Raw genomic sequence first — 24807 nt, 5'->3', positions numbered from 1 at the left:
CCGGAATCCGAGCAGGATTCCATCCGGAATCTGAGCAGGATTCCATCCGGAATCTGAGCAGGATTCCATCCGGAATCTGAGCAGGATTCCATCCGGAATCCGAGCAGGATTCCATCCGGAATCCGAGCAGGATTCCATCCGGAATCCAAGCAGGATTCCATCCGGAATCCGAGCAGGATTCCATCCGGAATCCGAGCAGGATTCCATCCGGAATCCGAGCAGGATTCCATCCGGAATCCGAGCAGGATTCCATCCGGAATCCGAGCAGGATTCCATCCGGAATCCGAGTAGGATTGGATTCCATTCGGAATCCGAGTAGGATTCCATTCGGAATCCGAGTAGGATTCCATCCGGAATCCGAGTGGGATTCCATCCGGAATCCGAGTGGGATTCCATCCGGAATCCGAGTGGGATTCCATCCGGAATCCGAGTGGGATTCCATCCGGAATCCGAGTGGGATTCCATCCGGAATCCGAGTGGGATTCCATCCGGAATCCGAGTGGGATTCCATCCGGAATCCGAGTGGGATTCCATCCGGAATCCGAGTGGGATTCCATCCGGAATCCGAGTGGGATTCCATCCGGAATCCGAGTGGGATTCCATCCGGAATCCGAGTAGGATTCCATCCGGAATCCGAGTAGGATTCCATCCGGAATCCGAGTAGGATTCCATCCGGAATCCGAGTAGGATTCCATCCGGAATCCGTGTAGGATTCCATCCGGAATCCGGAGAAGGATTCCATCCGGAATCCGGAGTTGGATTCCCTCCGGAATCCGAGTAGGATTCCATCCGGAATCTGGAGTAGGATTCCATCCGGAATCTGAGTAGGATTCCATCCGGAATCCGAGTAGGATTCCATCCGGAATCGGCAGGATTCCATCCGGAATCCGAGTAGGATTCCATCCGGAATCTGGTAGGATTCCATCCAGAATCCGAGTAGGATTCGATCCGGAATCCGAGTAAGATTCCATCCGGAATCCGAGTAGGATTCCATCCAGAATCCGAGTAGGATTCGATCCGGAATCCGAGTAAGATTCCATCCGGAATCCGTGTAGGATTCCATCCGGAATCTGAGTAGGATTCCATCCGGAATCTGAGTAGGATTCCATCCGGAATCTGGAGTAGGATTCCATCCGGAATCTGAGTAGGATTCCATCCGAATCTGGAGTAGGAGTCCATCCGGAATCCGAGCAGGATTCCATACGCAATCCGAGTAGGATTCCACCCGGAATCTGAGTAGGATTCCATCCGGAATCTGAGTAGGATTCCATCCGGAATCCGAACAGGATTCCATCCGGAATCTGAGTAGGATTCCATCCGGAATCCGAGTAGGATTCCATCCGGAATCCGAGTAGGATTCCATCCGGAATCCGAGTAGGATTCCATCCGGAATCCGAGTAGGATTCCATCCGGAATCCGAGTAGGATTCCATCCGGAATCCGAGTAGGATTCCATCCGGAATCCGAGTAGGATTCCATCCGGAATCCGGTTAGGATTCCATCCGGAATCTGGGCAGGATTCCATCCGGAATCGAGTAGGATTCCATCCGGAATCGAGTAGGATTCCATCCGGAATCCGAGTAGGATTCCATCCGGAATCGAGTAGGATTCCATCCGGAATCCGAGTAGGATTCCATCCGGAATCGAGTAGGATTCCATCCGGAATCGAGTAGGATTCCATCCGGAATCTGGAGCAGGATTCCATCCGGAATCCGAGTAGGATTCCATCCGGAATCCGAGTAGGATTCCATCCGGAATCCGAGTAGGATTCCATCCGGAATCCGAGTAGGATTCCATCCGGAATCCGAGTAGGATTCCATCCGGAATCCGAGTAGGATTCCATCCGGAATTCGAGTAGGATTCCATCCGGAATCCGAGTAGGATTCCATCCGGAATCCGAGTAGGATTCCATCCGGAATCCGAGTAGGATTCCATCCGGAATCCGAGTAGGATTCCATCCGGAATCCAAGCAGGATTCCATCCGGAATACGAGCATGATTCCATCCGGAATCCGAGCAGTATTCCATCCGGAATCCGAGCAGGATTCCATCCGGAATCCGAGCAGGATTCCATCCGGAATCCGAGCAGGATTCCATCCGGAATCCGAGCAGGATTCCATCCGGAATCCGAGCAGGATTCCATCCGGAATCCGAGCAGGATTGGATTCCATTCGGAATCCGAGTAGGATTCCATCCGGAATCCGAGTAGGATTCCATCCGGAATCCGAGTAGGATTCCATCCGGAATCCGAGTAGGATTCCATCCGGAATCCGAGTAGGATTCCATCCGGAATCCGAGTAGGATTCCATCCGGAATCCGGTTAGGATTCCATCCGGAATCCGAGTAGGATTCCATCCGGAATTTGCGTAGAATTCCGTCCGGAATCTGAGTAGGATTCCATCCGGAATCGAGTAGGATTCCATCCGGAATTCTGGAGTAGGATTCCATCCGGAATCGAGTAGGATTCCATCCGGAATCCGAGTAGGATTCCATCCGGAATCTGAGTAGGATTCCATCCGGAATCTGGAGTAGGATTCCATCCGGAATCTGAGTAGGATTCCATCCGGAATCTGAGTAGGATTCCATCCGGAATCGAGTAGGATTCCATCCGGAATTGAGTAGGATTCCATCCGAATCCGAGTAGGATTCCATCCGGAATCTGGAGTAGGATTCCATCCGGAATCGAGCAGGATTCCATCCGGAATCTGAGTAGGATTCCATCCGAATCTGGAGTAGGATTCCATCCGGAATCTGAGTAGGATTCCATCCGGAATCTGAGTAGGATTCCATCCGGAATCCGAGTAGGATTCCATCCGGAATTGAGTAGGATTCCCTCCGGAATCCGGAGTATAATTCCCTCCGGCATCCGGAGAAGGGTTCCCTCCGGAATCTGAGCAGGATTCCATCCGGAATCGAGCAGGATTCCATCCGGAATCCGAGCAGGATTCCATCCGGAATCTGAGTAGGATTCCATCCGGAATCGAGTAGGATTCCATCCGGAATCGAGCAGGATTCCCTCCGGAATTCGGTTAAGATTCCCTCCGGAATGCGGAGTAAGATTCCTTATGGAATCCGGAGTAGGATTCCATCCGGAGTCCGGAGTAGGATTCCATCCGGAGTCCGGAGTTGGATTCCCTCCGGAATCTGAGTAGGATTCCATCCGGAATCTGAGTAGGATTCCATCCGGAATCCGAGTAGGATTCCATCCGGAATCGAGTAGGATTCCATCCGAATCCGAGTAGGATTCCATCCGGAATCTGAGTAGGATTCCATCCGGAATCGAGTAGGATTCCATCCGAATCTGAGTAGGATTCCATCCGGAATCCGAGTAGGATTCCATCCGGAATCTGAGTAGGATTCCATCCGGAATCTGAGTAGGATTCCATCCGGAATCTGAGTAGGATTCCATCCGGAATCCGAGTAGGATTCCATCCGGAATCGAGTAGGATTCCATCCGGAATCGAGTAGGATTCCATCCGGAATCGAGTAGGATTCCATCCGGAATCCGAGTAGGATTCCATCCGGAATCGAGTAGGATGCCATCCGGAATCTGAGTAGAATTCCATCTGGAATCCGAGCAGGATTACATCCGGAATCCAAGCAGGATTCCATCCGGAATCCAAGAAGGAATCCATCCGGGATAGGAGGTGGATTCCGTCCGGCGTCGGAGCAGGATTCCATCCGGAATCCGAGTAGGATTCCATCCGGAATCCGAGTAGGATTCCATCCGAAATCCGAGTAGGATTCCATCCGGAATCCGAGTAGGATTCCATCCGGAATCCGAGTAGGATTCCATCCGGAATCCGAGTAGGATTCCATCCGGAATCCGAGTAGGATTCCATCCGGAATCCGAGTAGGATTCCATCCGGAATCCGAGCAGGATTCCATCCGGAATCCGAGTAGGATTCCATCCGGAATCCGAGTAGGATTCCATCCGGAATCCGAGTAGGATTCCATCCGGAATCCGAGTAGGATTCCATCCGGAATCCGAGTAGGATTCCATCCGGAATCCGAGTAGGATTCCATCCGGAATCCGAGTAGGATTCCATCCGGAATCCGAGTAGGATTCCATCCGGAATCCGAGTAGGATTCCATCCGGAATCCGAGTAGGATTCCATCCGGAATCCGAGTAGGATTCCATCCGGAATCCGAGTAGGATTCCATCCGGAATGGAGTAGGATTCCATCCGGAATCTGAGTAGGATTCCATCCGGAATCCGGAGTAAGTTCCATCCGGAATCGAGTAGGATTCCATCCGGAATCCGAGTAGGATTCCATCCGGAATCTGAGTAGGATTCCATCCGGAATCCGAGTAGGATTCCATCCGGAATCGAGTAGGATTCCATCCGGAATCTGGAGTAGGATTCCATCCGGAATCTGAGTAGGATTCCATCCGGAATCGAGTAGGATTCCATCCGGAATCAGTAGGATTCCATCCGGAATCCGAGTAGGATTCCATCCGGAATGGAGTAGGATTCCATCCGGAATCCGAGTAGGATTCCATCCGAATTGGAGTAGGATTCCATCCGGAATCTGAGTAGGATTCCATCCGGAATCTGAGTAGGATTCCATCCGGAATCGAGTAGGATTCCATCCGAATCCGAGTAGGATTCCATCCGGAATCTGAGTAGGATTCCATCCGGAATCCGAGTAGGATTCCATCCGAATCCGAGTAGGATTCCATCCGGAATCTGGAGTAGGATTCCATCCGGAATCTGGAGTAAGTTCCATCCGGAATCCAAGTAGGATTCCATCCGGAATCCGAGCAGGATTCCATCCGGAATCCGAGCAGGATTCCATCCGGAATCCGAGCAGGATTCCATCCGGAATCCGAGCAGGATTCCATCCGGAATCCGAGCAGGATTCCATCCGGAATCCGAGTAGGATTCCATCCGGAATCCGAGTAGGATTCCATCCGGAATCCGAGTAGGATTCCATCCGGAATCCGAGTAGGATTCCATCCGGAATCCGAGTAGGATTCCATCCGGAATCCGAGCAGGATTCCATCCGGAATCCGAGCAGGATTCCATCCGGAATCCGAGCAGGATTCCATCCGGAAATCGAGTAAGATTCCATCCGGAATTCGACTGGGATTCCATCCGGAATCCGAGTAGGATTCCATCCGGTGTCCGAGCAGGATTCCATCCGGAATCCGAGCAGGATTCCATCCGGAATCCGAGCAGGATTCCATCCGGAATCCGAGCAGGATTCCATCCGGAATCCGAGCAGGATTCCATCCGGAATCCGAGCAGGATTCCATCCGGAATCCGAGTAGGATTCCATCCGGAATCCGAGTAGGATTCCATCCGGAATCGAGTAGGATTCCATCCGGAATCGAGTAGGATTCCATCCGGAATCGAGCAGGATTCCATCCGAATCTGAGTAGATTCCATCCGGAATCAGTAGATTCCATCCGAATCTGAGTAGGATTCCATCCGGAATCTGGAGTAGGATTCCATCCGGAATCCGAGTAGGATTCCATCCGGAATCCGGAGTAGGATTCCATCCGGAATCGAGTAAGATTCCATCCGGAATCGAGTAGGATTCCATCCGGAATCAGTAAGTTCCATCCGGAATCGGTGAAGTTCATCCGGAATCGGTAAGATTCCATCCGGAATCCGAGTAGGATTCCATCCGGAATCCGAGTAGGATTCCATCCGGAATCCGAGTAGGATTCCATCCGGAATCCGAGTAGGATTCCATCCGGAATCCGAGTAGGATTCCATCCGGAATCCGAGTAGGATTCCATCCGGAATTCGAGTAGGATTCTATCCGGAATTCGAGTAGGATTCTATCCGGAATTCCAGTAGGATTTTATCCGGAATTCCAGTAGGATTTTATCCGGAATTCCAGTAGGATTTTATCCGGAATTCCAGTAGGATTCCATCCAGAATCCGAGTAGGATTCGATCCGGAATCCGAGTAAGATTCCATCCGGAATCCGAGCAGAATTCCATCCGGAATCCGAGTAGGATTCCATCCGGAATTCGAGTAGGTTTCCTTCCGGAATCCGAGTAGAACTCCTTCCGGAATCCGAGTAGAACTCCTTCCGGAATCCGAGTAGAACTGCTTCAAGAATCCGAGTAGGATTCCTTCCGAGTAGGATTCCATCCCGTTTCCGAACTCCAACACGAATCAAGGTTCCACGAGAATCCCTCCGTTTTGAATTAGGTTTTCCAAAATTCCTTACTCAGCGTTACCATTTTCTTCTTTCTTTCCATTCCAGGCCATCACCGAAAAGGATCTGAACATGCTGGTTGTGAGCGGAAACGTTTCGGTTCCGCACACCCGGCCGGAAACGCCCCGCTCCGTGACTCACACGCACGATGAGGACTACTCGGACGAGGACAGTGACGACCAGAAGAAAAATGGCGCCAGACGAGGCTCGTCGGCCGGTTCCGATAAGGGCAGCGACCCAAAGTAGATCGCTCTGTCGGTCTGCTGTGTATGTAACTTTTTCGTGTTGTAGGTTCCCCCGACGCCACTAAATTCTTTCTATTTACGTGTTTTAAGAGTCACCAAACTAAAAGTAGGCTGCACAAATTTGCAGATCCAACCGCATGTTTCCTGTTCCATAAGCAATATTCGAATCCAACGTTGACCGTTAGCTGTTTGAAACAAATACAAATGCTTTTAATTTAAAATTGTGTAACCTCAAAACAGTTCCCAAACTCCAATGACGACGTTCAGAGTGAGGATTTGTACCTTTAACAATTAACACCCCATAGCCGTAAGTGTTTCTGTGTTTCTCATTCTGAACACTCGTTCCATATATGCTTCCAAATAATTATCTATAACCGCGGTTTAGTTGTGTGAATCACACTCTAAAAGTAACGTAAGCAAAACGTACAAAAAATGTGAGAGCCGTGAACAAAGGCGCGTCCTTGCTTATTACCCGATGTGCGCGTGTTATCGCTTAGTGGATTTACTAAACAATGGCCGTAACGTGAGATTTTACTTGTAATCAGTAAGATATGTTGTTGTTGTTTAATTTCGGTTTTAGGTTTGTGCAGTAGTTTATTATGGACAAACATGCATTACATTACAGGTGTGTAAAGAAGCAGGTAGGCTTAAAATTGTGATGCTTCTTTGTTGTGACATAAGGACATAAGGAAAAAATATTTGAAGAAAAATTCACACATAGAGGATTACTGAAACAAAGGTTAATTGATACACTGAAAGAGATATGCCTTTAATGATAGAAAGAGAGGAAAAACGAGAATTTCTATAGAAACTAGAATATTAAAAGTTGCAAATAGTGAATCATTATAAAAGTTTTCGTACAATTCGTATTGGCAGCAAAACAATTGACAAAAAATAAATAAAACGCTAATAGAGCATTCAACTGCGACAAACATTATATGGGGTAGAACGTAAAGAACTTCTTATGAATCATCAGTAGATACAACATGTAGATTTTCCAGAGGGATGCTTGGCAGAATTACTCTGTGAGCCCTAACCAAGAATTTTATGAAAATCCAATCTATGAATCTTCTCCCAATCCAGTACTTCCTAGAGACTTCCTTTAAACTTAACGTGTAATAAAGATAGGCCATTTTTTCAATGCGCTAGAGTAGAAGCATATGCTTCCTCAATCTTGAAAAGGATATGCAACGGAATCCTGAGAAGGATACCCAACAGAATTTTGAGAATACGCACCGGAATCTTGGGAAAATCCTGAGAAGAATCCAACGCAATCCTAACAATGATTCCCAACGGGATCCTGAAAAGGATACCCAACGGGACTCTGAGAATGATTCCCAACGGGATTCTGAGAGGGATTCTTCTTCTTCTTATTATTATTGGCATTACATCCCCACACCTGGACAGAGCCGCCTCGCAGCTTAGTGTTCATTAAGCACTTCCACAGTTATTAGCTGCGAGGTTTCTCAGCCAAGTTTACCATTTTTGCATTCGTATATCATGAGGCTAACACGATGATACTTTTATGCCCAGGGAAGTCGAGACAATTTCCAATCCGAAAATTGCCTAGACCGGCACCGGGAATCGAATCCAGCCACCCTCAGCATGGTCTTGTTTTGTAGCCGCGCGTCTTACCGCACGGCTAAGGAGGGCCCTGAGAGGGATACCCAGCAGAATCCTGAAAATTACTGAGAAAGATTTCCAACGGGATTCTGAGAAGGATTTCCAACGGAATCTTGAGTAGGATCCCCAACGAAACCCTGAGGAGGGTTCTCAACGAAATCTTGAGAAGGATTCCCAACGGGATCCTGAGAAGGCTTCCCAAAAAAATCATAAAAACGACGGAATCCTGAGAAAGATTTCCAACGTAATCCTGAGAAGGACTCCCAACGGAATTCTGAGAAGGAAACCGAATGGAATTCTGAGAAGAATTTTCAACGAAATCCTGTGAAGGATTCGTAACGGAATCCTGAGAAAAATCTGAGAAGGAATCCGAATGGAATCCCGAGAAGGATACCCAACAGGATTCTGAGAAGGATTCCCAACGGGACCCTGAGATGGATTTTCAACAGAATCCTAAGAAGGATTTCCAATGGAATCCTGAGAAAGATTTTCAACGGAATCGTGAGAAAAATACCCACCGGAATTCTGAGAAGGAATCCAAATGAAACCTCGAGAAGGAAATCCAATTGGATTCTGAGAAAGATTCCCAGCGGGATCTTGAGATGGATTCTCAACAGACTCCTGAAAATTACGGAATCCTGAGAAGAATTTCCAACCGAATACTGAGAAGGATTTCAAACCGAATCTTGAGAAGGATTTCCAACGGAATCTAGAGAAAGATTAGCAACAAAATCTTGAGTAGGATCCCCAACGAAACCCTGAGGAGAGTTCTCAACGGAATCCCTAGAAGGACTACCAACGGAATTCTGAGAAGGAATCCGAATTGAATCCCTAGAAGGATACCCAACGGGATCTTGAGAAGGATTCCCAACAGAATCCTTAAAATGACGGAATCCTGAGAAGGATTTCCAACTCGACTCCCAACGCAATTCTGAGAAGGAAACCGAATGGAATTCTGAGAAGAATTTTCAACGAAATCCTGGGGAGGATTCGCAACGGAATCCTGAGAAAAATACCCAATGGAATTCTGAAAAGGAATCCGAGAAGGATACCGAACGGGATGCTGAGAAGGATTCCCAACGGGATCCTAAGATGGATTCTCAACAGAATTATGAAAATGACGGAATCCTGAGAAGGATTTCCAACGGAATCTTGAGAAAGATTCACAACGAAATCTTGAGTAGGATCCCCAACGAAGGATTCCCAACGGGACCCTGAGAAGGCTTCCCAAAAGAATCATAAAAACGACAGAATCCTGAGAAAGATTTCCAACGTGATCCTGAGAAGGACTTCCAACAGAATTCTGAGATGGAAACCGAATCGAATTCTGAGTAGAATTTTCAACTGTGAAGGATTCGTAACGGAATCCTGAGAAAAATCTGAGAAGGAATCCGAATGGAATCCCGAGAAGGATACCCAACTGGATTCTGAGAAGGATTCCCAACGGGATCCTGCGATGGATTCTCAACAGAATCCTGAAAATTATGGAATCCTGAGAAAGATTTCCAACTGAATCTTGAGAAAGATTTCCAACGAAATCTTGAGTAGGATCACCAACGGAATCCCGAGAAGGACTCCCAACGAAATTCTGAGAAGGAATCCGAATTGAATCCCAACGGGATCTTGAAAAGGATTCCCAACGGAATCCCTAAAATGACGGAATCCTGAGAAAAATTTCCAACGGAACCCTGGGAAGGATTTCCAACGGAATCCTGAAAAGGATTTGCAACGGAATCCAGAGAAGGGCTCCCAAGAAGGAAACCGAATAAAATTAAAAATATGCTATTTCAGCTAAAGAAGTAGCTTATTCAGCCTGAATTGTACGTTGGGGAACCTCTACATTTCTTGTTGTTCAACGTATGCTCGGTCCAGAGTCAGTCAGCCAAAAAATGTTGCATCAACTTTACTGTGACTGAATCTGGTCACATATGAGTTAGAGTTACTTATATGGAACATGTGTGCTGCTAAGGGTCAAATAAAACAATATTTTTCAACTAAAATGCACCTGACATTTTATTTTTTAGAAAATAAGGGAATTGTTCTACAGGACTTCAAGAAATTTCTCCTAGATCTTCTTCGGCATAAGCCTCCAAAACAAACGAAAAATAAAAAAAAACTTCTTCGGCAGTACGGCCATTTAAAAATTGTTTGGAGAATCGACAATCTTTTTTTGGCATTCTCTATAAACTAATATGTCTACTTCTAGATTTTCTGCAGAAACTCTTTAAGGAATTCCTTCGAATTTCCATCGGGAAATCCACACGAACTTCATTCAAGAGTTTAGATAAAAAAAAAATCTGAGTTTCAATTAAGGATTTCCTTTGCGAATTTTTCTCAAGAAATTCTTCATACATCGATCATCAAAATCTTTTATGAAATCCTTCGGATATTCCCACAAAAATTCCGTCGTGAATTGTTCATAAAAGAGAAATTCCCGGAGCAGTTCCTTGAGGAGTTTGCAAAAGAAATTCCCAAGAGATTATTTTAAGATATTTCTTAAAAGGGTAGTTTCGCGGATATTATTGTAGGTATTTTGAGAGAATTCTTGGAGAATTTCTAAAGAAGTCTCTGAAGAAAAAGCGGGAGAGTTTTCGGAGTATTTTCATATATTTCGGAGGAGTTTTCAAGGGAATCCTGTAAAGTTTTCTGGGCGAGTTCTTGGAGAAATTCTGGAGAAGTTTCCGTAAGAATTGCCGTGGAGATTCTTGGAGGAATTTGTGAAGGAGTTCCTAAGAATTCCTAAACAAACATCCGAGGAAAAATAACCAGAATAATTTATTTGTAATCGACTTTCCGGGAAAATCCTTGGAGGAATTCAGGGCTGGGAAATTCTGGAAGAATTGCGAGAGAAATGCGCGTAATATTTTCGCGTAAAGTTTCGGAACTTCCGGATGAATTCCTGGAGGAACTTTCGGAGGAATTCCTGGAGGAACTTCCGGAGGAATTCCTGGAGGAACTTCCGGAGGAATTCCTGGAGGAACTTCCGGAGGAATTCCTGGAGGAACTTCCGGAGGAATTCCTGGAGGAACTTCCGGAGGAATTCCTGGAGGAACTTCCGAAGGAATTCCTGGAGGAACTTCCGGAGGAATTCCTGGAGGAACTTCCGGAAGAATTCCTAGAGGAACTTCCGGAGGAATTCCTGGAGGAACTTCCGGAGGAATTCCTGGAGGAACTTCCGGAGGAATTCCTGGAGTAACTTCCGGAGGAATTCCTGGAGGAACTTCCGGAGGAATTCCTGGAGGAACTTCCGGAGGAATTCCTGGAGGAACTTCCGGAGGAATTCCTGGAGGAATTCCTGGAGGAACTTCCGGAGGAATTCCTGGAGGAACTTCCGGAGGAATTCCTGGAGGAACTTCCGGAGGAACTCTTGGATGAATTTCTGGAGGAACTTCCGGAGGAATTCCTGGAGGAACTTCCGGAGGAATTCCTGGAGGAAGATCCAGAGGAACTTCAGGAGGAATTCCTGGAGTAACTTCCAGAGGAATTCCTGGAGTAACTACCGGAGGAATTCCTGGAGGAACTTCCGGAGGAATTCCTGGAGGAACTTCCGGAGGAATTCCTGGAGGAACTTCCGGAGGAATTCCTGGAGGAACTTCCGGAGGAATTCCTGGAGGAACTTCCGGAGGAATTCCTGGAGGAACTTCCGGAGGAATTCCTGGAGGAACTTCCGGAGGAACTTCCGGAGGAATTTCTGGAGGAACTTCCGGAGGAATTCCTGGAGGAACTTCCGGAGGAATTCCTGGAGGAACTTCCGGAGGAATTCCTGGAGGAACTTTGGAGGAATTCCTGGAGGAGCTTCCGGAGGAACTTCCGGAGGAATTCGTGGAGGAACTTCCGGAGAAATTCCTGGAGGAGCTTCCGGAGGAATTCCTGGAGGAACTTCCGGAGGAATTCCTGGAGGAACTTCCGGAGGAACTCTTGGAGGAATTTCTGGAGGAACTTCCGGAGGAATTTCTGGAGGAACTTCCGGAGGAATTCCTGGAGAAACTTCCGGCCTGAATTTATTAATTTAAATTAAAAAGTTGTTCTTCAAATCCAGTATTTTGTCTAGGATCTAAGTAGTCTTTCAATTCAATCAATTTCAAATTCAATTAAAATTTGAAATTCGTTCTTCGATTAATTATCATTAATAATCATAATTAGAACTTCAATTTAAATCTCATATTTTTTTTTCAAACTCAATGTTCAAACTCATATCTTATTCCATTCTACATATGAATTTAAATTTCCTTCCACGTATGTTTTTTTATTTATACGCATTTTTTTAATCAACTCTAATACAGTAAAACCTCCATGAGTCGATATTGAAGGGACCATCGACTCAAGGAAATATCGAGATGTGGAATATACAAACCTTGTGATGCTGTTTGAAGGGACCGTCGTAGTAACCCAGAAAATATTTTTTAATATGGAGTAATTTGCTTCTATGAGTCGATATCGAGCAGGTATCTGGCAACCCCAATCCTACCCACTACGTTTGACAATAGCCAACATCTTTGAGTTTCCCATTGTTCTATTGAAATTGGGTTTCCCACTGACAATTCTATTTTGTAAACAAACCACTATTCCGAAGTGATTTTTCCAAATAGACGTAATTATTTTTCATCATTTTTCAAGAACTTGTGCGAAAGTATGAATGCGAGGTGTATTTCAACAAGAATATTGATGTATTTAATAAATTTTCATATTTCAATCGGCACCAAGCGCTCTACTTCGCCAAAATATCATGATATTCAAAATACATTTTCAATGGCACACTGAGGAAAATGGACGTACGATTTTCAATAAAACGCCTTATGGAAATTTGCCACAAGGAATCGGTATGAATTTCAATATGTTGCCTTATGAATGATGATTTTCATTAAAAAAAAAGTGAAGTGCGGCAGACTGGATTCGAACCATGGACGTCGGGGTCGGGAGGCCGGTATGTAGACCACACGCCCATCGACGCTTGGGTATTCAAAGAGGTAACTGCGTATAAGAAGCACTGATGGTGGAATAATCAGTCGAATATTCATAAGGCGCCAGTTATGAATTTCGATAGTACAGTTCGCTGAGTGCAGGTTTCAACGATTATGATTACGCCTTCGTATTAAATTAATCGATGATTTTGATGCTAGCATCAGAAACATGGCCGCTTCGCAGACCCCTGATATCGAGTCATAGAACATCGACTCATGGAGGTTTAACTGTATCTCACAACCTCATTTCCGAATTCAATCTTAATTTCTTTTCAATTATCTTTGTTCATTTCTACTTTTCGTAGTTAGTCTAACCAAATATACTCTATTACCAATATAGTCCACTCTGGCTGATTTGAAGAGACAACGCAGTAGCGCCGCGGTGTCACAAAAGGCAAGCAATGCAGTGAAGAGACATTCCGAGGGGTGCTTAAACGTATGATTCAATATGCAGTATAATATGTCGAAATAATATGCTAGAAAACATTCCAAAACCCCATTTTGATATCCGAATTGAAAAATAAAATTTTGAAAAATGTTATTCAAATTTTCAAAAATTGTAAGATCAGTGTAATTTTTGCAATCATCGCACCCCTTGGCTATCGTTTTCAGGCGTTAGTTACCTTTTGTGACGCAAGATGGTGTGCATATGCTGTCTCTTGCCTAATATATGGGGATTCACGAAGTGGACTATATTGTTAATATACTATATTTGGTCTAACTCTTTTTATATTTTCAGAAACAGAAACCCTTCCGTCCGACATTCCGTCTATTTCCACCAGATGCATAACTTCCTTCAACGATTTTTAATTTGCACTCCGTCCATCTCCACCGGAGCAAAACTAAAGTTCTATTTTCTCAAGAACTTTTCGTTCGTTATTATTTAAAATCCATACTTACTAGCTGAGAGAGAGAAGACAGCTCGCTTTATGTACGTTCATCCTAATGTCACCGCGATCCAGTCACTGCGAACCGAAAAAATAAACAATGCGATGCAACTTCAAATGGTCGTAACCTAAATTATTTATTTAGCAATTTATGTTCGCAACTTTTCTTATGTCTGCTACAGTGAATTGAACCCGTAATTATCCATGTGAATGATCCCGTATTATGAGAAATCGGTTTTGTTCCACGTTAGGAAGTTCATAACCATTAAAATCAGCTAATTCGAACAAGTTTTTATTGGAGTGAAAAATGTTGCTTCCGACGTTATGAAATGGTACTTTGATTTGTTGAGTTTCCACGGTTTCAACACAAATAAAGAAGAAGAAGACATAGTAAATAAACGATCTGTCAGTGAGCTGGCTTCTCTCTCTCAGCTTATTAGCAAGTGGGAGCCAATGTTCCATCCATGTTGCGCCATTGTCGCGACCGGGCTTTTTTATTCGCCGCTTTAATACAGCGAACATAAAATTTTACTGTCATCGTCGTCATGATAATAGCAGGAGCATCAACCTGTTGGTCGCAGCTTGAGCTTGAGCTTGATTGACTGCTCGTAGTTGCTACTCCATTATGACCAGATTAGCTGTTCTTGCACAGGGAACCAACAAATGTTTGCTTGGGACTAGCACACATCTTCAATGTACAAGTACTGGTGATCGTCAGAATGCAAGTCAATGGGGAAGGGGGAGGAAATGATTGTGCAATCACTCGCCTACTGCAAGCCGAATATACCTCTGCATTTGCCACGAGTTTATGCGGAATTTGTTGGAATTTTTGGGTTAGGTTCGAGAGGCAGAGGTCCGTCTTGGTTAACGAGCTGCCAATGTGATATATAGAGAAGGCAACTTATGGAATTTCTAATTGGATGTAGGAAACGAGCTCTATAGTTTATTTCAAATTCTAGCAGACTACTGTTAGAATACTCAAATTGAAGAAGGTATAGGAATAGTAATGGAAACGGTATAGAAGTCCATTTCCAGGTCGAGCGATTGCTAGAACATGAGAAATATAGAGAAAGATACAAAGTAGGAGAATGGAACGGACCTGGGCTTGAACCCACGACCTCCTGTGTATGAGGCAGAAGCAGTAGTCATATGACTTCCAAACCCGCTTCAGGAGCATCAACCTGTTGGTCGCAATGAGGAAAACTCCACAAACCTCGCTGCAATGCCAACGGCAAGGCTGAGTGAACGGCCTCGCGTCGGAGCGGCATAAGAGCCAGGACATACGGGGGGGAATACCTGTGTTCCATCCCTGGAAGATTGATCAGCAAGGAGTGACACTAATCTCTTAGCAATGTCACTTCCAACGTTCGCTTTTCATACACTCAACCCTCTTTTTACGGCAGTTTTTTATACGTCGCTTGGTTTTACGGCTTCCTTTTTTACGGCTTTTCATACATACTTAAATGTTACACATTTTGGTATGTATCAGGTGAAGTTGACCTGATAGACCAATTGATCTGAACTCCAGAATAATTTGGAGAACCTGGAACATCAGCTTTGGAGCTATTTGAATAATGTTGCATCGAAAGGCATCTAGAAACTTACATGAACATGCTGGATTGCTGCAGGTTTGTTTAGAGATCAAGTGCAGAAAATATATGCTGCAAAAGTTCCCATAGTTATTGGGGACATCAATTCCAGGATGTATCGGATTATCTTGAATATCCATTCGCAGCTTTACTATCTGGTGGGACCCACATAAGTCGTGGGTCGGAAGGTCGGAATGTTCGAAAAGTTGCTGACTGGTCAGCAGGAGTCCAGGTGCTGTGCAAACGACGCGTCCGGTGGAGGCCATTTGTACGGGCAACGATTTGGATCAGGAATTTCTCTGGTCAGGAGGAGCTCGGGACAAAAGGCTCGGTGGAGCGAGGCGTGCACACTAAGGAGGAATGTTGGAATACCAGGTAGTGTGCGACTCCTCGCAGTAGATGGAAGATGAATAGGAATTAGGCGCCGGTTAGTTGTAGTTGCTCTTTGGCCAAGGATGTTATCGATCATTTAGTAATTTGCGTTCGATCATTTAGTAGTTTGTCAATAACTCATTCCAGAAAGTGAATTTCAAAATGTGTTGTATGGTGGACTTCTAGTGCGAAGGTATTTCTACAACTCTGCCAAGTGATTCGTTGTTTGAATTCCATTAATAACGGAGTTATAGCTATAGTTTCAGTAACTTATACTAAATGATAACAAAATTCCAATCATTTAGTTTGAGTTACTGCAGCTATAACTCCATTATGAGTTGAATTAAAACAACGAGCCATTTGGCAGAGTTGTAGAAATACCTTAGCACTAGAAGTCCACCATACAACCAGAGCCGTAGTGTGGCCAGCGCCCTTGGCGAAATCATAATTTGGCGCCCCACTCTAACAAATAAAAATAAAAATGCAAAAACATTTACTTTTGTGATACTTTTTTGATTATTTCAAAAGTTATGTAAGGGATCTTCCCTAGCCACGCTGGAAGTTCATTAAAAATGGTGAGGTTTTTTCCAGAGCCTACGCACTGCTAGGTCTAGTTGGGTTAATCAAATCCAGCTGAGATGCGTCGGTCGATGATCGAAATCGTTATTGAACCTACTCGGGTCAAGGAAAATCCAATTCTGGAGTCGGTCTGACGGTAGCTAACTGGATTAAAAAGCTCCACTCTGGGGTGAGATGGTCGAAGGTCAGAGTTGCTATCGTATCTAGTCGAATCAGGGAAAACCTTATTTTGGAGTGGGCGTGGTTGATGGCCGGGAATTGCCATTGAACCTATTCGGATCGAAAAAAATTCCACTTTGGAGTGGGTCTTTCGATAGTTTGGACCACTGTTGGGACAAACTAAATCCAAATCTAACGTACTTACACAAGTGCACGTATGCGCCTAAACTTCCTTAGTACTCCCCATCCACCTCATGCGCACAAGACATACTGGCACCACATGTGCCCCAACACTCACCTGCCTATGCCGCTCGAATGATTGCAAGAGTCTTACATGTACCCTGCAGGAGGTACCCCATGCTGCCATCTCACAACATAGACAGTCCTCATTCAGTATGGTGTTCACCCTGTCCTGCAACAGGGTCTACCTCAGCTACGAGGCAGACCCTTTCATGTCTTCTATTTCTGAGCTGCCGCAGAAGCATAAACCTCCCGACACTCCTACCAGGCATAGCGAGGCTTTCGTGTCCCCTAATTCTGAGGTGCCGCAGAGGTATCTGCCCCGACACTTCTGCCAGGCCTAGCGATACTTCATTTAATCCGTCACTGGCAGCCGGATCACACTACTGCCTAAGTAGTAACTTTGATTACACGTACCATGCAAGGCTTACTTGTGTGCTCGCTCATATTTTCCGTCCCTTTCGCTTGTGCACCACTCCTATGACATTCAGTAACTCGCTCCGTGGGGCTTAGTACCCCCATATCCCATTTGCTTCCACTCTATGCACCTCCTGTGCATCGTTTGGGCGTGGAACACCCGTCACGCGTGCCTATCACTCATCACGAGCTATGATACTGTCGTCAGGCCGAGGTCTAGGTACCTTGCAGGAAGTACCCATTTGTTGACATTTCGAAGCTCAGATAGTCCTCAATCAGTGTGGCACCACTCTCACAGTTAGAATTTCTGTGTAAATTTACGTTTATTTTGATGCACATATTTGGAGCATCAAAATACATCTAAAATTATGTTAGCTGTTAAATTTACATCGCTTTAAAATTCAATTAAGATCGTTGAATTTCACACGTTCAATATGACAGACGCGTGTAAAATTAAATGAATGTAAAAATCAATAGACGACAACCTTTGATTCCCCCCATTCCCAAATTAAATCAAATTGTGATTTAAACAACATTTCGTTTCATTATTTTTAATATTTTTATTTCTCGCACAATACAAATCATAAATATACAAAATTACATTGAATACATCTATCCGTTCAATATGGTATGTGATCCGGCAAACTGTTGCATTTGCATAAATATTCAATTCGTAGACATTCACGAAAATTCTTACGCAGAAATTGAGAGCCGCGCCAGGCTAAACAAATTGGCTGCAAAATAAGCAATCGATTACTTTTGAGACATTAAATAATATTCACCAAAATTAATCTTACCATCCACGTAGTTGCTCCGCTGTTTAAGTAAAACTGGTTCACTAATATACGGTTTCGGAACACAGTACAGGTGGTACTTCTCTCGAGATAACGAGCTCTGACTCCATGTTGTTTTAATGTTTTAATGTACATGGGTTGACATTTACACGATCGTGTAAAATTAAAGTTTTATTGATGGAAAAATAAATCTATTTTGATGTATCTTTACACCAATTGAAAAATGAGTAATAAGCCGTGTAATTTTATATCTTTTTCAATGCTCTAAATATGTGCATCGATTTTGATGTAAATTTCAATCAAATGACAAATTCAGGTACTGTGATGTTACAGCTTGTCCTGTTTACATGTCGTTGAAATTTAATCATTTTTTTCTGTGCATGTAAGATTTTTCCCATACAAATCATTTTTTATTTATATGGAAAGTAAGAAAATGGCAGACAACCCCTTCCCCTTCCACCATAAGTGCTTACGTAATTTGAGTACGATCCCGTACCTGTTGTTGAAATAAAGAGAGCTGCAGCAGCATTTGGGGTCCCTTTTTTCTCACTGTGGCGCTTTGGTGAGTCGTTCCAAGGGTTCAGAGTACTTACGCTGCCAAATCTCGGAGCGCTCAGCAAAAACGAATTAAAATAAACTACAATCAAAACTGAATAACAAATGAAGATAAAAAGCTGTGAAGGCTGAGCTCTTGAAATGTGACAATTTTGTAACCAGGAGGATATGAAATAAATAGAAAATTGTGTTAAGAAAAAATTGTTCGAAAAAGGAAAATAGCCTGCAAAAATAATAAAAATGAAAATCGAGACTTAAATTTTGCATACGATTCAGTTTTCCTCTTTTGATAAATAATGCATTGAAATGTATTTATTAAAGGTATAGAATGTTCTCCCAGCTATGATCGTTCCACATGTTATCGTCACCCTAGTTTTGCCACGGTATGAATCAGTCCGTCAGCTGGGCAACGTGCTTTCGATCGCATTTTATACTGCTCTCAAGGTCAACGCGCAATTTCATTTTCCGGTACCTATCACTTTCGTTTGCGTTTGTTTGTTTGTTTATTTTATTATTGAGTAATATCGTTGATTTGTATAGCCGGCATTTTGGCGGAGAATGCACTCGCTGTTTGAATGAGTTTAGTAAAGGTATAGGCACGTACGGTATGTGATAATACTCAGATAAGAAGAAAATTTAATCTTGACTTACATGAAGCGAGAAGAGATTTGTTTTTTTTTGCCAATTGCGTCTATTTATTTGCTAAACAATTAATAGTCCCTGATAAAGATGATGGACATGGAAAAATTAAAATATCGGATTTGCGTATCCTATTTTGTTCTTCAGAAGAAAACAGCCTCAAACCGGTGCGATGTAGAATGTGCAAATTGATGCAAAAACACGTTTTCAGACGTGTTGTTTGCAGGGAGTAATTTGAATCAGAGGTTCCCAGAGACATAGCGTAGAGCTACGGAAAAACACAAACGAGAATAACTTTCTTGAGAAGCTGGATGGTATGGCTCAACGATGGATGGTATGCAAAATTGTGTTTAAATTTCGGGCGAATACTTCCGGAGCAGGAGTGACGACATCGGTAACAAAAATTGGTATGAGGTAGCCTTGCAAAATAGGTAAAATACCAAAAAATAATACCAAAAATTAATATGTTAAATACATTTGGCATAACATACTCTGTTATTACAATATCAAACGCATCACAAATTATTATTCGTTTGGTATTGAAATACCTAAGTATGAGCATGAGCATGAGCATGATTGACCGCCCACGGTTGCTACTCCGTTATTGCCAGGTCAGCTGTAATTACACAGAGAACCAACAGATGAAGTTTGGGACTAACATCATCTTCAATGTGTAAGAACTGGTGACCCAAAAAATGAGCAATACCAGCGCCGGCCGTGTCCGAATGCAGGTCAATTAAGGAATGGGTAGGAAAATGTTGACGTGATACTCGCTTTGATAGAAGCCGACGAGTCATCTGCACTTCCACGAGAAATCACTGGGATGTTGGATATATGGGGTAGGTATTGTGGCAGGGTTCGTTTTGGTAAACGGTATGCCGTGTATAGCGTGTAGTTTAATCAATTCAAAACATAATCGAACGAACACTAATTATTTTGATTACCGACCGCACTAAGCAGAACAAAATTGTCGATGACCAGCCGATCTCTCTGCTATCCGCACAAAGCAGAACAACTTTTTCGATGACCGGCCGATCGTTCTGCTTACTGACGCGAACTGAATTTTCACTTTCTAATTAATTTACTCACCCGCACAAAGCAGAACAACATTTCGATGATCGGGCGATCGTTCTGCTAACCGCACAAAGCAGAACAAATTATGTGATGACCGGCCGATCGTTCTGCCTACTAAATAAATCACGACTGTACGTGACCTATGAATACTGTACATTTGTCTTTCAAGCAACAAACAAACGCATATATAAATAATAAAATTTATTATTACAATAAATTATCACTGAATGATTCGCAGAATATGCATAAAGACAGCATAAAAATGAGTTTATTAATATGTTTGTTGATATACTCAGTGATATTGAACGATTTGTCAATAAAAAGAGGGTGCCCATAACCGAACCAATAAAGGTGCCCACAACCGAATTTATCAGCGTTTCAGGAAAGTGATGAAACAAATTTTCGGGCTGAAATTTTGATGGCAATCGTTATTGATCCACAAAAAAGACTAAATTTACCATATGAATACGCATTAGAACTCACTTTTTCAATTCAATAACACCATTTTATGACACTTTGAAAAAGGTCTAACAAAATTTTCGTGTTGATTTTTACGTAGAATTTTTTTTATTTGTTCATGGTTCAAAGTAAAGTAAACTACCTGGTTTGGTATTCTGCACAAAACATCGTATTTCGATAGCAAATGAATCACAGATGTCATAATAACATTATCTGCTTTCTGTCAAAAGATACGTGGAGGTGCCCACAACCGAACCACCTCTCCTATTGAGTGAATTTGAAAGCAAATTATTTCAATTGGTGTTTATTGTCATTCTTTCCATAATTTGCGTGTTGCTCAACTCTCAACTCAACTTGCTTACTAATTTAATCGATCAGTTTTAAAAAAATAAGTCTCCAAATTATCAGTTGCCTAATGGGAGAATAATACTTCTACCGGAAATACTTCTATACTACAATTCCGAATTTAAAAATCCTGTTCACGGCATACCAAAATCCCAGAATTCTGAAAAATGTCATACATACATATGTGTTATAAAAGTACAAATTTGAAAATTATCGAATATCGAAATACGATTGAATGTAGATCAGATAATAAATGCATTGAATAATTAAAAACAATCGAGTGTATTTCAGTGATAAATTCTAGGCCTAAGAAAGAACACCCAAATAAAGTCTAAAAAAAAAAAATAAAACAATCCAGAGTAGTTGTGCCGTTAAATGAAAAGTAAACCAAGAAATTCCTCTATACTGTGTAAAGGCAATTGTATGCATATACACTATTATTTTGGGAACGAAAGCAACAGAATAAAAAGTCTGTTTGCTTGCTAATTTGTATTGCTGCTTAAAAGTTAATTTCTATTGCTACAAGTTAGATCTAATTCGTCATTAATTTGTTAATTAATTTTTAATTAATTTGTTACTTATCTTAAACTCCTGCGTTGCTGTTTTGTTAGCTTCCATTTTCAGCAATATCTTCTAAAACACTTACACGTCTTAACACCAGCACTCTTCACGACATGAATTTTTTCCTTAACACTTTTCGTAATTCACATTTCTAAATGATAGCATTTCTGAACTGGACAAATAACCACGGATTGAGGAGAAGATTGCTTCCACTTTCACTTTAATTGCTTGATTACTTTTAAAGTACACAAGAAACTCAAGAATTAACGAATTGTCCTAATTAGAAAAATATATAGGTGTTTTTAAAAGCATTTTTGAAAAAATCTGAAACGGCCGAATATTTGTCACCCGCGGATGAGCGAAAAAACAAGCAGCAGAAAATTTAAAACGTCTTCATTTGGTATTGAAATACCTAAGTATGTTATGCCTAAAGTATTTTTGGTATTATTTCTTCGGTATTTTACCTCTTATGCAAGGCTAGTTCATAACAGAGTATGGTATCAATAACAGAATGATGTATTATTGAAGTAATTTCACGAGAAATTCAGTTCATTCGAATTCCGCCGGGGAGTAAGACGTTACCCATAACAATCCTCAAGATGCCTGTTGTTCAATATTGCGCTTGTCATGCGGTGAGCGAGTGAACACCCGGGGAACGATTTTTACCAGATCCAGTCCATTAATTTGTTTCGCGGATGATATGGAAGTCGTTCCCGGTCGAACATTTGGAAAGCTAACAGATCTGTACACCAAGGTTCTCGAAGGAATAGCTCGCGGATTCTCCGAAGAATCTGTCCAGGATTTGGGGAAGAATGTCATCAGCATTTGCCAAGCAATCCCTTCAGGATTCTTGCAGGACTCCTTTCAGCATTCTCGGAGGAATCCCTTCATGATTTTTGGAGGAATCCCTTCAGGATTCTCGGAGGAATAACTCCAGGATTATCGTAGGAATCCCTTCAGGATTCTCGGAGGAATCCCTTCAGGATTCTCGGAGGAATCCCTTCATGATTCTCGGAGGAATCCCTTCAGGATTCTTGGAAGAATCCCTTCAGGGTTCTCGAAGGAATCCCTTCAGGGTTCTCGAAGGAATCCCTTCAGGGTTCTCGAAGGAATCCCTTCAAGATTCTCGGAGGAATCCCTTCAGGATTCTCTGAGGAATCCCTTCAGGATTTTCTGAGGAATCCCTTCAGGATTCCCGGAGGAATCCCTTCAGGATTCCCGGAGGAATCCCTTCAGGATTCCCGGAGGAATCCCTTCAGGATTCCCGGAGGAATCCCTTCAGGATTTTCGGAGGAATCCCTTCAGAATTTTCGGAGGAATCCCTTTAGGATTTTCGGAGGAATCCCTTCAGGATTCCCGGAGGAATCCCTTCAGGATTCTCGGAGGAATCCCTTCAGGATTCTCGGAGGAATCCCGTCAGGATTCTCGGAGGAATCCCGTTAGGATTCTCGGAGGAATCCCGTCAGGATTCTCGGAGGAATCCCGTCAAGATTTTCGGAGGAATACCTTTAGAATTCTCGGAGGAATCGCTTTAGGATTCTCGGAGGAATCTTTTTAGAATTCTCGGAGGAATCCCTTCAGGATTCTCGGAGGAATCCCTTCAGGATTCTCGGAGGAATCCCTTCAGGATTCTCGGAGGAATCCCTTCAGGATTCTCGGAGGAATCCCTTCAGGATTCTCGGAGGAATTCCTTCAGGATTCTCGGAGGAATTCCTTCAGGATTCTCGGAGGAATCCCTTCAGGATTCTCGGAGGAATCCCTTCAGGATTCTCGGAGGAATCCCTTCAGGATTCTCGGAGGAATCCCTTCAGGATTCTCGGAGGAATCCCTTCAGGATTCCCGGAGGAATCCCTTCAGGATTCCCGGAGGAATCCCTTCAGGATCCCCAGAGGAATCCCTTCAGGATTCCCGGAGGAATCCCTTCAGGATTCTCGGAGGAATCCCGTCAGGATTCTCGGAGAAATCGCTTCAGGGTTCTCGAAGAAATCCCTTCAGGATTCCCGGAGGAATCCCTTCAGGATTCCCGGAGGAATCCCTTCAGGATTCCCGGAGGAATCCCTTCAGGATTCCCGGAGGAATCCCTTCAGGATTCCCGGAGGAATCCCTTCAGGATTCCCGGAGGAATCCCTTCAGGATTCCCGGAGGAATCCCTTCAGGATTCCCGGAGGAATCCCTTCAGGATTCCCGGAGGAATCCCTTCAGGATTCTCGGAGGAATCCCTTCAGAATTCTCGGAGGAATCCCTTCAGGATTCTCGGAGGAATCCCTTCAGGATTCTCGGAGGAATCCCTTCAGGATTCTCGGAGGAATCCCTTCAGGATTCTCGGAGGAATCCCTTCAGGATTCTCGGAGGAATCCCTTCAGGATTCTCGGAGGAATCCCTTCAGGATTCTCGGAGGAATCCCTTCAGGGTTCTCGAAGGAATCCCTTCAGGATTCTCGAAGGAATCCCTTAAGGATCCTCGGAGGAATCCCTTAAGGATCCTCGGAGGAATCCCTTCAGGATTCTCGGAGGAATCCCTTCAGTATTCTCGGAGGAATCCCTTCAGTATTCTCGGAGGAATCCCTTCAGGATTCTCTGAGGAATCCCTTCAGGGTTCTTTGAGGAATCCCTTCAGGGTTCTCGAAGGAATCCCTTCAGGGTTCTCGAAGGAATCCCTTCAGGGTTCTCGAAGGAATCCCTTCAGGATTCTCAAAGGAATCCCTTCAGGATTCTCGAAGGAATCCCTTCAGCATTCTCGGAGGAATCCCTTAAGGATTCTCGGAGGAATCCCTTCAGGATTCCCGGAGGAATCCCTTCAGGATTCCCGGAGGAATCCCTTCAGGATTCCCGGAGGAATCCCTTCAGGATTCCCGGAGGAATCCCTTCAGGATTCCCGGAGGAATCCCTTCAGTATTCCCGGAGGAATCCCTTCAGAATTCCCGGAGGAATCCCTTCAGGATTTTCGAAGGAATCCCTTCAGGATTCTCGAAGGAATCCCTTCAGGATTCTCGAAGGAATCCCTTCAGGATTCTCGAAGGAATCCCTTCAGGATTCTCGAAGGAATCCCTTCAGGATTCTCGAAGGAATCCCTTCAGGATTCTCGAAGGAATCCCTTCAGGATTCTCGAAGGAATCCCTTCAGGATTCTCGAAGG

General features: G+C 43.8%; 1 protein-coding gene across 4 annotated transcripts in view; it reads left to right on the top strand.

Annotated features, from left to right (window-relative positions):
• The window catches only part of LOC134207766 (cytosolic purine 5'-nucleotidase), a 158524-nt gene extending 151183 nt beyond the window's left edge, over window positions 1-7341 (top strand). For all 4 annotated transcript variants that reach the window (XM_062683641.1, XM_062683640.1, XM_062683638.1 and 1 more), the window contains one exon: window positions 6223-7341. In XM_062683641.1, the coding sequence (XP_062539625.1) occupies window positions 6223-6420 (198 nt within the window). In that variant the 3' untranslated portion in view covers window positions 6421-7341. The remainder of the gene's footprint in view (window positions 1-6222) is intronic.
• Window positions 7342-24807: the final 17466 nt, after the last annotated feature.

This window comes from Armigeres subalbatus, chromosome 1 (assembly GCF_024139115.2).
Source record: "Armigeres subalbatus isolate Guangzhou_Male chromosome 1, GZ_Asu_2, whole genome shotgun sequence".
NCBI classification, from domain to species: domain Eukaryota; kingdom Metazoa; phylum Arthropoda; class Insecta; order Diptera; family Culicidae; genus Armigeres; species Armigeres subalbatus.
Note: the sequence above shows the minus strand (reverse complement) of the source record. Positions and strands in the feature narration are given on the sequence as shown.